This window comes from Pelodiscus sinensis, chromosome 6 (assembly GCF_049634645.1).
Source record: "Pelodiscus sinensis isolate JC-2024 chromosome 6, ASM4963464v1, whole genome shotgun sequence".
NCBI classification, from domain to species: domain Eukaryota; kingdom Metazoa; phylum Chordata; order Testudines; family Trionychidae; genus Pelodiscus; species Pelodiscus sinensis.
Genome location: NC_134716.1, coordinates 97,528,843 through 97,544,429, shown reverse-complemented (window position 1 = coordinate 97,544,429; position 15,587 = coordinate 97,528,843). Strand labels below are relative to the sequence as shown.

At 43.2% G+C, this 15,587-nt stretch overlaps 1 protein-coding gene and 1 long non-coding RNA gene across 4 annotated transcripts in view; one reads left to right on the top strand and one right to left on the bottom strand.

The window, feature by feature from the left end:
- Positions 1-15,587, bottom strand: part of LOC102462652 (chondroitin sulfate proteoglycan 4-like) — a 65,329-nt gene that overhangs the window by 10,739 nt on the left and 39,003 nt on the right. The window contains exon 7 of the mRNA XM_075932467.1: positions 9,766-9,897. Coding sequence (XP_075788582.1) covers positions 9,766-9,897 — 132 coding nt within the window. The remainder of the gene's footprint in view (positions 1-9,765; positions 9,898-15,587) is intronic.
- The window catches only part of LOC142829953 (uncharacterized), a 56,198-nt gene that overhangs the window by 29,376 nt on the left and 11,235 nt on the right, over positions 1-15,587 (top strand). For all 3 annotated transcript variants that reach the window (XR_012904914.1, XR_012904915.1, XR_012904912.1), the window contains exon 2: positions 14,583-14,658. This is a non-coding gene — a long non-coding RNA (uncharacterized LOC142829953). The remainder of the gene's footprint in view (positions 1-14,582; positions 14,659-15,587) is intronic.

Sequence of the window (15,587 nt, the reverse complement as noted above, 5' to 3'; positions counted from 1 at the left end):
GCCCCAGCTGGAGGACATGCACCACTCCCTCCAGCTGTGCCCTCTGCAGCTGCAGCAGCCATGGAAAGGTACTTCTGACCTGGCTCCAACCTGCTGTGGTGAGAGAGGGCAGCCGGCATACTGAACCCATCATCCCCAGCCTCACTCCAGAGCAATAATTTAAATGAAACTTGCATATTTTTATTTTATTTTCCAAAAAACAAAAATTGAGTTAAGGACCCAAGCAATGCTGGGTAAATCTTCTTGCCATTGATATGGCACTTTATAAAATTAGTTGTTCAATGTTTTCCAGTCCTCATCTCTGAATACTCAAATAATAAGGGTGTCCCCCAATAAATGAAGATCTTTGTTAATAGGCAAACTCATGTAATGTAACCTTGTTTTTAATACAAATACAAAAAAAATGAGTACAGCTACCACCAGCACACTCAATGTCTTAGCATCAGTTTCTGTAAAGATCACGTAACTTTCAAAATTAAAGTATAAAGCACAGTTGGTGAGTTAGGTCCCTAGGTTTTTAACTATGGAGACATGGATTTAAATTCTGACTCAGAGCACAAATAAAAATGCATATGATAAACAATTTAGGGTGATTAGCATGCTGTGCTTAAGACAGCAAAGTTGTGCAGCCCACAGGACTCATAGAAGTGGCAAAAGGTATTTTTATACTAGCCTGTACTGCACTTTGTTCATATCAGTGATACTAGTGCACTGAAGTCATCCTCAAAAAAAATTCAATTAAACAAAAACATAAAACACTTTAAAAAATTAAAAACAAAACCAAACCTAAAAATACTACACGATTACCACAGTGATGTGAAATGGAAAATGTATCCTCATAAGGATTTATTTCACTAATATTAAAACATATGCATAGATAATTAGGCAAAAAATCCTTTGCCTACTCATGTTCACTGGATTAGGGGGCTACCAAAAGGCACTCTGAAATGTAGCCAAACCAAGACAATGTATAGAAATGTTGTGACAAAAGAACAAAGCTCGTGACTACCTAGGGATACGTCTAAACTACATCCCTTTTTCGATAAAGGGATGTAAATTAGGCACTTGGAAAGTGCAAATGAACAGAGGATTTGAATTTCCCATGCTTCATTTGCATCGTTGCGTCATGGCACTTTTTCGAACAAGCATCATTTTGAAAGTAAAGCCATGGTCTAAACACAGTTCTTTAGAAAATGGCAGGCTTTTTCGAAATATCCTGTAAACCTCATTTTTCTGAACACTATCTTCAAATGCCATGCATGAAGCTCTGTAAACTGAACCTTATCATGCAATGCTAGACATTTTATTCTGCTTGAAAATAAATACTTCTGAAACAACTCATTTATTCATCAAAATCACCTTATAGAATTTTCCTTTTGCCAAATATTTCACAAATCATTCTCAATAAATTAAAGAACTTTTACACTTCAGCTTCCTAGATAGGAAATGTACTTTGCTTCTTAAAACCAACATTGCAATAGTTTTCCATAAATTACAATAATGAATAGTCTCATGAATTTCCCACCCATCCAGATTTAGCTTTCCTTTCAACAACAAGCATTTGTGGGTACACACAGATCATTTTGGACTAGATAACAGGTAACAGAATAGTTGACTAACTGCATGAATAGTTGACTAACTAGCTTAGTCAAGCTGCTGTTTCAGAGGCAGCAGTGCGGAGTGCCAAACAGGAGCTGGTCCATGAGGAGAGCAAGTTTAAAAACCAGCCCCCTTTGCAGAACAGTTGCCTGCCACCCCGTGCTGCTGCCTCTGACACAGAGGCATCAGCAGAGGTACAGCAGCCCCTGTCCGTTGGGGGCTCCGAGCTCCCCACAGTCAGAGGCTGCAGGGTAGGGTTGACAGGTGTCCAGTATTCACCCAGACAGTCTGGTATTTTCTCCTCCTGTCCGGTAAAAAAATTCAGAGAATACCAAACACCTAAAATGTCCGGTATTTTCTGATTTTTTCCCCGGCCAGGAGGCGAAAATGCCGGGCACCTGGCAACCCTATAAACAGTCAGTGCCCGGCTTCTATCCTCCCCCTCCCCCGAACCCTTCCTGGCTCCCAGCACTCCCAGCCCCCTTACCCCAGCCCCCATGCTTACCTGGTTCTGCAAGGCTGCCAGCACGAAGTGGCTGCCGACCAATGGAAAGCAATGCTTCCCCTGGGTCTTAGTGCTCAACCGTTCCTCTGTTCCTATCCCTGCACTCTTAAAGGGGATATTTAATTTAATTAATCTTGGAGTCTTTTTTTTTTTGCTCAGCAACTTTGGTCTCCCCCCCCCTTTTTTTTCTTCAACATAATTTTTTGCGGGTATTTTTTTGGAGGGATGGGGGTGTTCAATATTTTTGTTTCAACCATCTGGCAATCCTGGGGGGGATAGAAGGGGAATTGGAGGCTGCTTCATAACAGCTTCCTCTGCCCCCCACCACATTTGCTGCTGGGTCCTGCTCCCCCCCCCTTGCTGCCTCTGATACAGAGGTAGTGGGGGGGGGGGAATGCAAGTAGTCAACTAGATTAACTGATAATATCATCTTTGCAAACGAGTAAAGCAAAATAATACATGAAGAATGGGAATGTTTTAATCAGATACTACCTTAATGGTTCCGCTTATTTATGAGGCAATAGCTGAATCCTAGCTGAAACTGTATATACAGGCAGTCCCCGAGTTACGCGGATCCGACTTAAGCAGTTACGAACGGGGCCGTTCCTCTCCCTGGTCTCCAGCAGACCAGGGAGAGGAAGCAAAGCGGCGGAACACGTGGGCAGCGGACAGGGCTGTCCGCTGCCCACGCACTCCGAGGCTTGGCTCTGCTTTGCTCTGCTTTGCCCCCCCCCCCCCTCCCCCTGGTCTGCAGACCACGGGGACGGGGGGGGGGGAAGCAGAGCCAAGCCGCGGAGCGCCCGGCCAGCTGACAGCCCAGATGCGTCTAGGCTGTCAGCTGATCGCGCGCTCCGCGGCTTGGCTCTGCTTTGCCCCCCCCCCGTCCCCCAGGGGGACGGGGGGGGGGCAAAGCAGAGCCAAGCCTTGGAGCGCATGGGCAGCGGACAGCCCTGTCCGCTGCCCACGTGTTCCGCCGCTTTGCTTCCTCTCCCTGGTCTGCTGGAGACCAGGGAGAGGAACGGCCCCGTTCGTAACTGCGGATCCGACATAAGTCGGATCCGCGTAACTCGGGGACTGCCTGTACATTACCACAGACGATCTCAGTATTTAGAAGCAAGCTTTTTCATTTATACAGAGAAAGTGCCAAAAAGGGAAAGAGTGAAAAAAATGTAAAAAAAATTGCAGAATTCAGGTCAATCAAAGTGTGAAAAAACTTAGCACTATTTCTCTCTCTATCTCCGTATACATATTTACCTTCTCAAAGCAGTGACTGTAGACCACGCTGAGCAGGTGGTGAAAGAAATATATTTTCCATGCTGGAGGGCTGTCAGAAAGTCTAGAGACTCTTCCTACAAAAATGCATCAGGCATGTTTTTCTTATAATTATCTTTGGCTTACACTAGACATTCCTGTAAACCCTGTGCCTGAAGCAACCTTACAAACCGAAATAACCACCAGACAGGCGTGGTACAAATTAATGGGCTTATAAAATGCATTTATTTTAATCACATTTATACTGACCGAATTACAAGACCATGCACAATAACCTATTTTATATTTCCTTTAAGTTGGCTTGTATTATAAGGCTTTATTTATGAGAATAATGTTTTATAAGGTAAACAAACTCAAATATTTCTCTTATACTAGCTTTAAGACAAGACATATAGACAAACAGCTGGGGTGCGTCTAGACTGGCAAGATTTTGTGCAAAAGCAATTGCTTTTGCGCAAAAACTTGCCAGCTGTCTACACTGGCCACTTGAATTTGCGCAAGAGCACTGACTTTGTAATGTACAAAATCATTGCTTCTTGCACAAATACTTTCACGCTCCTGCTCAGGAAAAAGCCCTCATGTGCAAGAATACTTGCGCAAGAGGGCCAGTGTAGACAGGGAAGAACTGATTTGCACAAAAAAGCCCCAATGGCTAAAATGGTGATCGGGGCTTTCTTGTGCAAAATCGCGTCTAGACTGGCCACGGATGCTATTGCGCAAAAGCACTTTTTGCACAAAAGCATCCGTGTCAATCTAGACACGCTTTTGTGGAAATACTTTTAACGGAAAAACTTTTCCGTTAAAAGTATTTCCGCAAAATCATGCCAGCCTAGACGCAGCCCTGCAGTGCAAACTTCTCCAACACTGAATCTCTTCCTGCCTTGATGGACAACTTTCCCTGAAAGACAAAGGTAGTTCAGGCTACATACTATTTGTACAAAAGGTACAATACACAAGATGTGCTGGTAAGAAACAAATCTTTTATTTCGTATACCTCAATAACAAAGTGAGAGACAGTGTTATAAGAGTTAAACCTAGGACCCTTCCCAAAGTTAGTGTTATGCTACTGTCTGATCCAGGGATCTCTCCTGGGCAGAGTTGTGCAATAGCAGAACTTGAAAATTATCTGTTTGCCCATGGTGAATACAAAACTTCTCTGACAAGTGTGACTTCTTATACATCAACTCCTTCAGGACTTCGGCTTTCATTGAAAAAGTTAAGATGCTGGCTCTTATGGCTACAAACTTATGTGAACCAAACAATTTTTCTTGTCCAGTCATCAAAAAGACAACTGCTGCTTTTCGAAATTTTCTCAAGCAGCAGCCCCTAAGGACATGTGTACACTCGCCATTTAAAATAAAAAGTCCCTTTTTTGTGCAAAATCTATGTAAGCATCTACACTTGCTAATGACAGAAAACCACCTCCGTGAGAGGCATTCAGTTTTTACTAGTGATACACTTTTGTAACGATAAGCAAATAAAGACACTTTTTTCCTGTCTACACAATTTTTAGCCTCCAAAGGAGGCTCAGTGGCATATAGCCTCACTGCCTCCTATGTCTTTAACCTCAGTGTCTATTCTGGCCAGCAGCTCTACTGTTGTGATGCCAAGTAAACAGATGTCTGTTCCTTCCTCTGTAAAGCCCCAGGAACTTTGAAACTTCCCTTCCTTTTTTCTTGGCAAGCGCTCACTTATCTGGCCAGGTGACTATGGCTCCTCCACAGAGCAAATGATCCCCTGCTTGGACCAATGCTTAACTAGTAGAGCTGATCAATGTTTGTGGATGGAGGCTGTGCAGAGATCCAGGATGCCCCACGATTATCCTCTCTCCTCCCCCCCCCCTTCCCACAAGACCTATCCACAAAATGGAGAGAGTTGCATTATGGGATAGCCATCTGTGTCCTGCTTTCATCAGCAAAGAAAACGCTGGAAACGTGAACACACTGATGCCTGTGGAAGTTAGAACATAAACCAGCACTTTACTTTTACCAGTTTCCTATCACCAGTAAAACTGACAATGCAAAAACTCTGCAAATGCAGACAGAGCCTAAGGGAATCAACACACCAGTTTGTATCCACATTTCTATTCAGAGCACTGAGGGCATTAAACTTTACTTTGTTCCTGTAACCTATGAGCTGTTCAGACAGGCTCAAAACTCTAATACATACTTTATGCCACTAGCTGCAGGTTGAACCTCTCTCGTCTGGCGCTCTCGGGACATGACTGGTGCAAACCAGAGAATTTTCAAGACTATGGGAGGTTAATATTGTCTAGCACTTTTACCTACACTTCCACTGCTGTGGTCTCTTAAAAGACATTTAGGGGTAAGTTAGACCTAAATAACAGTGAGAGCTAGGACTGGTGGCTGTAAACAAACTTTATGGGACATGAGAAACTTGGCTACACCCATAATAAGTAAAAATCCAGCCAATTAAAATCGTGTTGGACCACGGATGTTGCCAGACCAGAAAGCGCTGGACTAGAGAGGTTCAACCTATAATATGAAGCTAAAAAAATGTTTGGAATTATTTCAGTTTAGTAATCTCCTGTGTTTAGAAGTACAAACATCAGAGTCATACTGATGTACATATACAGGCAGTCCCCGGGTTACGTACAAGATAGGGACTGTAGGTTTGTTCTTAAGTTGAATCTGTATGTAAGTCGGAACTGGCGTCCAGATTCAGCCACTGCTGAAACTGATCAGTTTCAACAGCGGCTGAATCTGGATGCCAGTTCTGACTTACATACAGATTCAACTTAAGAACCCCAGGCATCCCCAAGTCAGCTGCTGCTGAAACTGATCAGCGGCTGATTCCAGGAAGCCCGGGGCAGGGGCTTCCGGTAGTCAGCCACTGGTCAGTTTCAGGAGCAGCTGACTTGGGGATGCCTGGGGCAGAGCAGCTGGGGTGCTGCTGGGTTGCTCCAGTAGCGCCGCCGCTTCTCGGCGCTACTGGACCAACCCAGCAGCACCCAAGCTGCTCTGCCCCAGGGTCCTGATTCAGCCGCTGCTGAAACTGACCAGCAGTGGCTGAATCAGGACGCCTGGGGCAGAGCAGCTGGGGTGCTGCCGGGTTGGTCCCGTGGCGCCCAGAGAGGCGCTACAGGACCAACCGGCAGCGCCCCAGCTGCTGTACCACAGGCGTCTGGAGCAAAGCAGCGGAGCACGGGGGGCAGCGGGACAGCCCAGACGTGCCATGGCTGTCCTGCTGCCCTCGGACTCCGCGGCTTTGCTCTGCTTTGCTCCCCGTCCCCCTGGTCTGCAGACCAGGGGGACAGGGAGCAAAGCGGCGGAACACGCGGGCAGCAGACAGCCCAGACGCGTGTCTGGGCTGTCTGCTGCCCACGTGTTCCGCCGCTTTGCTCCCCGTCCTTCTGGTCTGCAGACCAGGGGGACGGGGAGCAAAGCAGAGCAAAGCGGAGGAACACGCGGGCAGCAGGACAGCCATGGCACTGGGCTGTCCGCTGCCCGCGTGCTCCGCCGCTTTGCTTCCTCTCCCTGGTCTGCTGGAGACCAGGGAGAGGGCCCCGTTCGTAACTGCGGATCCAACGTAAGTCGGATCCGCGTAACTCGGGGACTGCCTGTATATCAATGCTCATATGAATAAACTTAACAAATGAATTCAACTGGTTTTAAAAATTAAAAAATATAGATTAGTAAGAAACAAAGTGGGTGAGATAATATCTTTTACTGGACCAGCTTCTGTTGATGAAAGTGACAAGCTTTAGAATCACAGGGCTGGAAGAGACCTCAGGAGGTCATCAAGTCCAACCCACTGCCCAAGGCAGGACCAATCCCAACTAAATCAACCCAGCCAGGGCTTTGTCAAGCCGAGACTTAAACACCTCTAGGGATGGAGATTCCACCACCTCCCTAGGTAACCCATTCCAGTGCATCACCACCCTCCTAATGAAATAGTTTTTCCTAATATCCAACCTAGACCTCCCCCACTGTAACTTGAGACCATTGCTCATTGTTCTGCCATCCGTCACTACTGAGAACAGCCTTTCTCCATCCCCTTTGGAAACTCCTTTCAGGAAGTTGAAGGCTGTTATCAAATCCCCCCTCACTTTTCTCTTCTGCAAACTAAATAAACCCAAATCCCTCAGTCTCTGCTCATAAGTCATGCGCTCCAGCCCCCTAATCATTTTGGTCACCCTCCACTGGATCCTCTCCAATGCGTCCACATCCTTTCTATAGTGGGGGGCCCAGAACTGGACACAATATTCCAGATGTGGCCTCACCAGAGCCAAATAAAGGGAAATAATCACTTCGCTGGATCTGCTGACAATGCTCCTCCTAATGCACCCGAGTATGCCATTAGCCTTCTTGGCTACAAGGGCACACTGTTGACTCATATCTAGCTTCTCATCCACTGTAATCCCCAGGTCCTTTTCTGCAGAAGTGCTACTTAGCCATTCAGTCCCCAGCCTGTAACAGTGTTTGAGATTCTTCTGCCCCAAGTGCAGGACTCCGCACTTGTCTTTGTTGAACTGCATCAGATTTCTTTTGGCCCAATCCTCTAATCTGTCTAGGTCACTCTGGACCCTATCCCTGCCCTCCAGCTTATTTACCTCTCCCCCTAGCCTAGTGTCCTCTGCAAACTTGCTGAGGGCGCAGTCCATCCCCTCATCCAGGTCACTAATAAAGATGTTGAACAAAACTGGTCCCAGAACTGACCCTTGGGGCACTCCACTAGAAACCAACCACCAACCTAACATCGAGCCGTTGTTCACTACCTGGTGGACTCGACAGTCTAGCCAGCTTTCTATCCATTTTACAGTCCATTTATCCAATCCATACTCCCTTAACTTGCTTGCAAGAATATTGTGGGAGACCAAATCAAAAGCTTTGCTAAAGTATATCACATCCACTGACTTTCCCATATCCACCAAGCTAGTTACCTCACCGCAGAAGCTAATCAGATTGGTCAGGCACGACTTGCCCTTTGTGAATCCATGTTGACTATTCCTCATCACTTTCCCCTCTTCCAAGTGCTTCAAAATGGATTCCTTGAGGATCTCTTCCATGATTTTTCCAGGGACTGAGGTAAGGCTGACTGGTCTGTAGTTCCCTGGATTGTCCTTCTTCCCCTTTTTAAAAGATGGGCACTACATTTGCCTTTTTCAAAGGCCACGAGTTTTCAAAGATAATGGCCAAAGGCTCCTCAATGACATTTGCCAACTCCCTCAGTCCCCTCGGATGCATTAAATCAAGGCCCATGGATTTGTGTATGTTTAGCATTTCTAAATAATTCCGAACTTGATCTTTCCCCACCAAAGGCTGTCCACCTCCTTCCCATACTGTGTTGCCTAGTGCATTTGTCTCAGAGCTGACCTTGTCCGTGAAGACCAAGGCAAAGAAAGCACTGAGTACTTCAGCTTTTCCCACATCATCTGTCACTAGGTTACCTCCCCCATCCAGTAAGGGCCCCACACTCTCTCTGATCACCCTCTTATTTCTAATATGCCTGTAGAAACCTCTCGTTACCCTTGACATTCCTTGCCAGCTGCAATTCCAATTGCGCTTTCGCCTTCCTGATAACTTTCCTGCATTCTTGAGAATATATTTATACTCCTCCCTAGTCATCAGTCCAAGTTTCCATTTCTTGTAAGCTTCCTTTTTGTGTTTAAGCTCACCATGGATGTCCCCGGTAAAACTATCTGGTCACCTACCTTAGTTGCCTTTCTTGCTGCGCATTGGGATGGTTTCTTCCAGTGCCTTTAATAAGGCTTCTTTAAAATACTGCCAGTTCTCCTGGACTCCTTTCCCCTTCATGTAAGCATCCCAGAGGAATCCTGCCCATCGGTTCTCTGAGAGAGTCAAAGTCTGCTCTTCTAAAGTCCAGGGTGTGTATTTTGCTACTCTCCTTTCTTCCTTTGGTTAGGATCCTGAAATCTACCATCTCATGATCACTGCTTCCCAGGTGGTCACCCACCTCTACTTCCCCTATTAGTTCCTCCCTTTTTGTAGGTCAAGCTGCGCATGGCCCCTGGTCGGTTCCTTCAGCACTTGTACCAAGAAGTTATCCCCAACATTCTCCAAAAACTTCCTGAATTGTCTGTGTACTGCTGTATTGGTCTCCCAATAGATGTAAGGTAATTAAACTCAGAGCTTCAAGGTTACAGAGCTCTTTTTCAGGTCTCAATAAAGCGGAAAAGCTTGTTTCTCTCAACAACAGAAATTGGTTTAATAAAATAAATTATGTTATCCACCCTGTCTTTCAAATATCCTAGGACCACCATGGTTGCAACAACAAAGATAGATATGTGTCTATCTGCAACTATTTTACATCCAGGTAAATCTCTCATATATAATTTTACACATTAATTTCCTATGAAATTATTTCAAATAAATTGAATCAAAATAATTTAATAACCAAAGCTATACCTGGAAACACTCCCACTCCTTTATTTATTTCTAGGCTGATGATCAAAGTCCGAGCTGTGATACTAAAAATTTGTCGAGGTGCAAAGTTCAAACCATCTGTAACCTGAAAGTTGAAGCCTCCAGACATTGCTCCTAAAGAAAATAAAAATAAACACTTTCTTGTAAATTCAAATATTATTTTAAAAATATCTTGTTATTTATTTAGAATATGACAGAAATACACACTTGGACAAATTTTGCTCTCACACCACAGAAAAACCAAAGTAATGCCACTGAAGTCACCTCCCATTTGTACTTTTGCACCTGAGTTAAAGCATAATTCAGATGAGATTATAAACAATAAGAATTACTGAGTTCAATTTGCATTTTTAAGGCCAGATCCTCCACTGGGGTAAATCAGCAGAGTCTAATGGAACTATGCCAATTTACTCTAAAGGAATCTATGTCTTAACATCTTTACTCTTCTCTCCTTTTCATCTCAGAAGTGGTGTCATCATTAAAGTAGTGATCTGGCCAGATGCAGTTTTTGTATCAAAACAAACATAATGGTTTTACTTTGGAGTACATTTGTAGAGATGAATCAGCTCTGAGTTTAAACTGCTTGCCTCTCCTCTAGATCAATTAAAAATATTGCACGCCAAAACAGTTTCACTGCGGAGAACACACAGCCACAACTAAACTATTATACAGTAGCAAGAAAGAAATACAGTTATTCTTTAACATCTCCAAGCCCAGATTTACTCTGTCAGCAAAATATGTCCCAACAGTTGCATGTAGATTGGAGTACTGTAAATTCTACTGCAATGCTTTACTATTCTGATGCTCTGAGGTGCACAGCACCAACGATACATTGCTGAACAGGTCATAAGTAGGGGTCCCTAACATTACTTTTAAGAGGAGGGTCAATGAAAAATTAAAAATGTTAATTGCTGTCAACAGCTGTAAACTTTTATAAGAATCTGCCTGTTATGCTTCATTTAACTCTGTTACATTGCTATATGAATGGATATCCTGTCAGTTAAAGAGTTCACTATACACTTTCATGTAATGCTCAGCACTGCTGTTTGCCAAGTTATAAATTAACATATCAGAAGAATTAATGTTGGTTCTGAGATGACTTCTCAAAGGAATACCCTCAACACGAGCTGAACTGAACATCAGCTCTAGGAGCTCAAGCTGCATCATTTTTATTTTTCATGCTTTAACATTTCCAATATTTTCTCTTGATAAAACTGCACAGCTGGCTGCAGATTTAAAGGGTTGATAGGAGGTGCTTCAGGCAAGGAGAAAAACGCTTATTTAGCTTCACTCACTTTCTGGTTAACATGGATCAAGTGACTAACAGACATAAACAGAGGTGTACTATAGGAGCAGAAATTAGCCATAAAGAGCTGACTGGAGAGCTAGCTCCTATTCACTGACTAACATTCTTATAGTGTTATTTATATCATAACTGATTTTGAAGTGGCCCTTGAATAGTTGATCAGAATGAAAAAAAGGTGATGTGAAAAGAAAGGAGGCCAGAAACAAGGAGAGATGATGAGGTCTTGGGAAAGGATTCAGCTGGGAGAATGGAAAGAAACCTGATTTCAGACATGTTAGAAAGGAAAAATAAGATGGCAGGCTCTATGGAGGGAGAGAAGGAAGGAAGTGACACAGACTGCAAGACTGGCTAACGTGAAACTTATAATGCTGATTAAGACACAGAAGAGAGGACAACAACAGATATGGAAAGAAGGAGAAGTTCCATTTTAACTATGTTGAGTCTGAGCTGGTGACAGGAAAAACAGGATGAGATGTGGAAGAGACAGAACATTGCAACATTGAAGGGAGAGGGAAAGCGTGAAGAGGAAGACACACACTTAATGACTCACAATGTAAGAGTTATTAATCAAAGCTGTGTGATATCAACGGGAAAAGCATAGAGAGATAAGGGCACAGCCTTGCAGAACATCAAGACAGCCAGAGGATGTGCCACAAGAGTGGTCAGAGACACCAACTGAGTGCTAGAATAACAAAGTCACTGGTGCCAAGAGACGCAAAAACTCTCAGAAGGATCAACAGTATCAAAAATGGCATAATGGATGGAAGAAAGTAAGAAGGGGAGCCTTGGCCAGGAAAGGGTCATTGGTCCACTTTGGGAAGAGAGGCTCTCAGGAATAGAAGAAGCAGAAGACAGATTGCAGGGGATGGTTAGTGGTAAGGCAGTCAAAAAAGCAGTGGTAGATGACTGGAGATGAGGAACAGAGAGAAGTTAAGTGACACCTGGCAAGACAAGCAAAGCCAAAAAAGGGACTCTGAAGACTGGGACAAGAACAGCACGTCTGGAAGGAGAGGGAAGGAAACCAGAGGAGGAAGATGAAAGTGGCAAGAGAGATACTGAGGGGAGCCCAGGTGTGGAAAGGCTCCAGGTTCAAGTTTATGAATAGGAGGAACTCCTCCAAGTCATAGCACAGGGAGAAGGAGAGAAGGATGCAGGTGGAAGGAGAGCCAAAGTGGGAGAAAGTAGACAGGGAGAAATCTTTTGCCAGATAGGTGTCTTTTTTTCTCTTTGAAGTATCTGGCATGATTCTGAGCTGAGAGGAAGACTCAAGAGGAGAGTTGTGCAGCACTGCATGTCAGACATAAGAGTAGGTTCCACACCACTGATCACTGGAAAAAGGACTGTTACAGACTGAGTTTTTAGACTAAATGGGCGCGAACATTTTATCTATGTTTATTTCTTATGGTTACACATGTGCATTTTTCACTTCTCAGACCCAAGTGACAAAGGATTCAGTTCCTCAAACCTAGGACATCTACTTCTACTTCAATTGTAAGCATTTATCAAAAGGTCAAAATCTTTCCAGAGTCACTACTGTTAAAATTACTAACTTATTTTGCTGCATCCTAGATAATCTCTAAGGCTGTGTCCAGACTCAGGGTTTTTTTCAGGAAAAGTAGCCTTTTTCCGGAAAAAACTTCCCCTGCGTCCAGACTCAAGCTGCGTTCTTTCGAAATTAAATCGAAAGAACGCGGCTTTTCTTTCGATGGCGGTAAACCTCATTTCACGAGGAAGAACGCCTTCTTTCGAAAGTTCCTCTTTCGAAAGAAGGCGTTCTTCAATGTAAATAGGGCTTCTTCGAAAGAGAGCATCCAGACTCACTGGATGCTTTCTTTCGAAAAAGCAAGCCGCTTTTTCGAAAGTTCAACGTGCAGTCTAGACGCTCTCTTTCGAAAGAGGCTCTTTCGAAAGTATCTTTCGAAAGAGCCTCTTTTGAAAGAGGCTTGCAGTCTAGACATAGCCTAAGATACAGTTCCTTACTCTGTATCCTCCCCAGGACCCTCTCCTTTCTGCTGCTGTAATAAGGGAATAGAGGAGGATGAGAAGAAAGGTGGTAACTACTTTGTTAAAACCCTCCCTACTTTTAGGGGTAAAGTTGGCTATGGGACATGTTAGTTAATGGCCCTGGCTTTATGCATGATCAGGCACAAGCCCAGTGGTGTGTGGATGTCCTCCATTGCCTCATGGAAAGCCTGACGTCATCTATGGAAAGCGTGGGGTAGAATATCATTGATCTGTTCTTTGCTTAGCTGTGTTCCTGGAAATCTGCTTTTAACATGGGGTTTGTGGTTAAGCAGCACACAAATTAGGAACTATATATATCACCTTTCACCCTGCACTTAACATACTGTAGTAACTAAGGCCCCCAAAGATCCAAATTATGAGTTATTTCTATTTAAGAATTGCCCAGGCATGAAGGATAGCTAATAAAGAAAGAACAGAGTACTGAAAGAATAAAACCCCAAGATCTAACAGCTTCAATTTCTTCAATAGTTGGAGGAAACTGTGGTGTTGCAGCATTTCCCAAAAGTGTGCTGCTGGTATAGCTAAAAAGACTTCCCCTTTTTCCCTATGAATGAACAAAAAATATTAAATTAACATCTAACTGATGCTGGCAGTCTAGGTGCCAGCTCATGCCTAGGCCCCTGACAACTGACAGCAAATGCATAGCTGAAATTAGTCTTGCTCTTCTGTGTGTTGGTACTGTTAAAATAAGTAAATATTAGAGATATAATAATGTGTTTAGTCACTTTAGTGTTTAGACTTTGACATACTTGTCAGCTGTTGCATGCATTAATCTCACATATAATATTTGTATACCATGCTGTATGTACATTTATTTAAGTGTGTGCTCTGTCACTGTAAATCACCAGACAGGAGCGAAGCATCACTGAGTGTGAAATACACGATACATTGCCTCTGACCTTACAAAGAATGCCTATCAATACCATATGAACTACTGTGGAATGTAAGAGGATAAGAGACTTCCCTGATTGCTACATATCACCTCCAACCCAATGAAAAAGGAGACATACAAGTGAATTTGTCCCAATAGCTGAGCTGGCAATGTTAAGTAGAAGGGGCAGGACTTAAAAAACCTTAACAGAAAAAAGGACTGTATCTTTTATGCTGCCTGGACTCTGAGGGACAAGGATTACCAAGTATAAGCAAAAGATCCACAATACTTGGCCTAAGTTATTACAGAAGCTTCTATTACCATTTGAAACTGAACGGGAACTCATTTGTGTTTGTGCATGTTTACCTGCTGTAACCTTGTAAATAACTCTTATTTCCATTTTCTAATTAATGAATCTTGAGAGAGTTTATTATAGGATTGACTACAAATGTAGTGTTTGGTGAAAGACCTAAATAGGGTTGCCAGATGGTTTCAACAAAAATACAGGACACACTTGACATTACATCACAATCTACATTACATCTTATTTAGAAAATACTGGACATTTATATTTTCTCAATTTGTTTCCCGTAACAGAAAGCTCAAATACTGGAATGTCCAGTTGAAAACCGGACACCTGGCAACCCTAGACCTTAAGTGCACTTGAGTAGGGGTAAGTGACTAGTCCACTGGGAGTAACTTGAACATTGCTGTGATTTTTGGTGTAAGAGACCATCTACCACAAAGATAAGTTTAACTGGGTGGCAAGATAGAGCCAAATACCCAAGGGCACTTTATGTTATCGTGTTTGAGGAGTTTATACTTGATAACTGGGTTGGTGAAGTCTAAATACAGAACTTAACTAAATTTGAGGTTTGTGCCCTGCTTTTTAACACTCTTCCCTGAAGTTGCTACTCACACTTGAGCCACTTCAGGACAGTCTGACACAAACTTTGATTTTACATGGATATGCCAGACACAGTAATAAAATGGGGGAAACTTTGTGGAATCTGTTATTATAAGTAAAATGTGTACGAAAGGGAAGTCAACTATAGGCAATACAGCCTTGGCAAAATATTACAAACTTTAGTGGCAGAATTTACTGTTAGAATTTACTGGGCAACTCTGTTAGAAAAAGAAAGAGGTTGCATTCACATTAATTTCCTATAGGATAAATGATAAAGAGAAGAAGCAATGCTAATATGTGCAATCAAACATGCTTATGCTATTAAGTTAGTGAAATACACCTGTGCTGAAAGAGGCAATAAATAAAGGAACTGAACCCAAATACAGTATTTGTAAGAATATTGACTACTGAATACAATCATCAGAAATGTAACTGTTTGAATAATACTGCACAAATTGGCTACAAATGTAGTGTTTGATGTAAGACCTAAGGTGCATTTGATCTGAGATAAGTGACTGGTCCACTGTGACTTGGAATAACTTGAACACTGCTGTGTAAGAGACCATCTACCACAAAGGTAGGCTTAACTGGCTGGCAATATAGACCTTAGGGTCTGACTAAGTTAGAAGACCTGACCACTGCTGTTAAAAGAATAACAGAAATGGAAGATGCATAAAACTATTCTGATCAGCTAG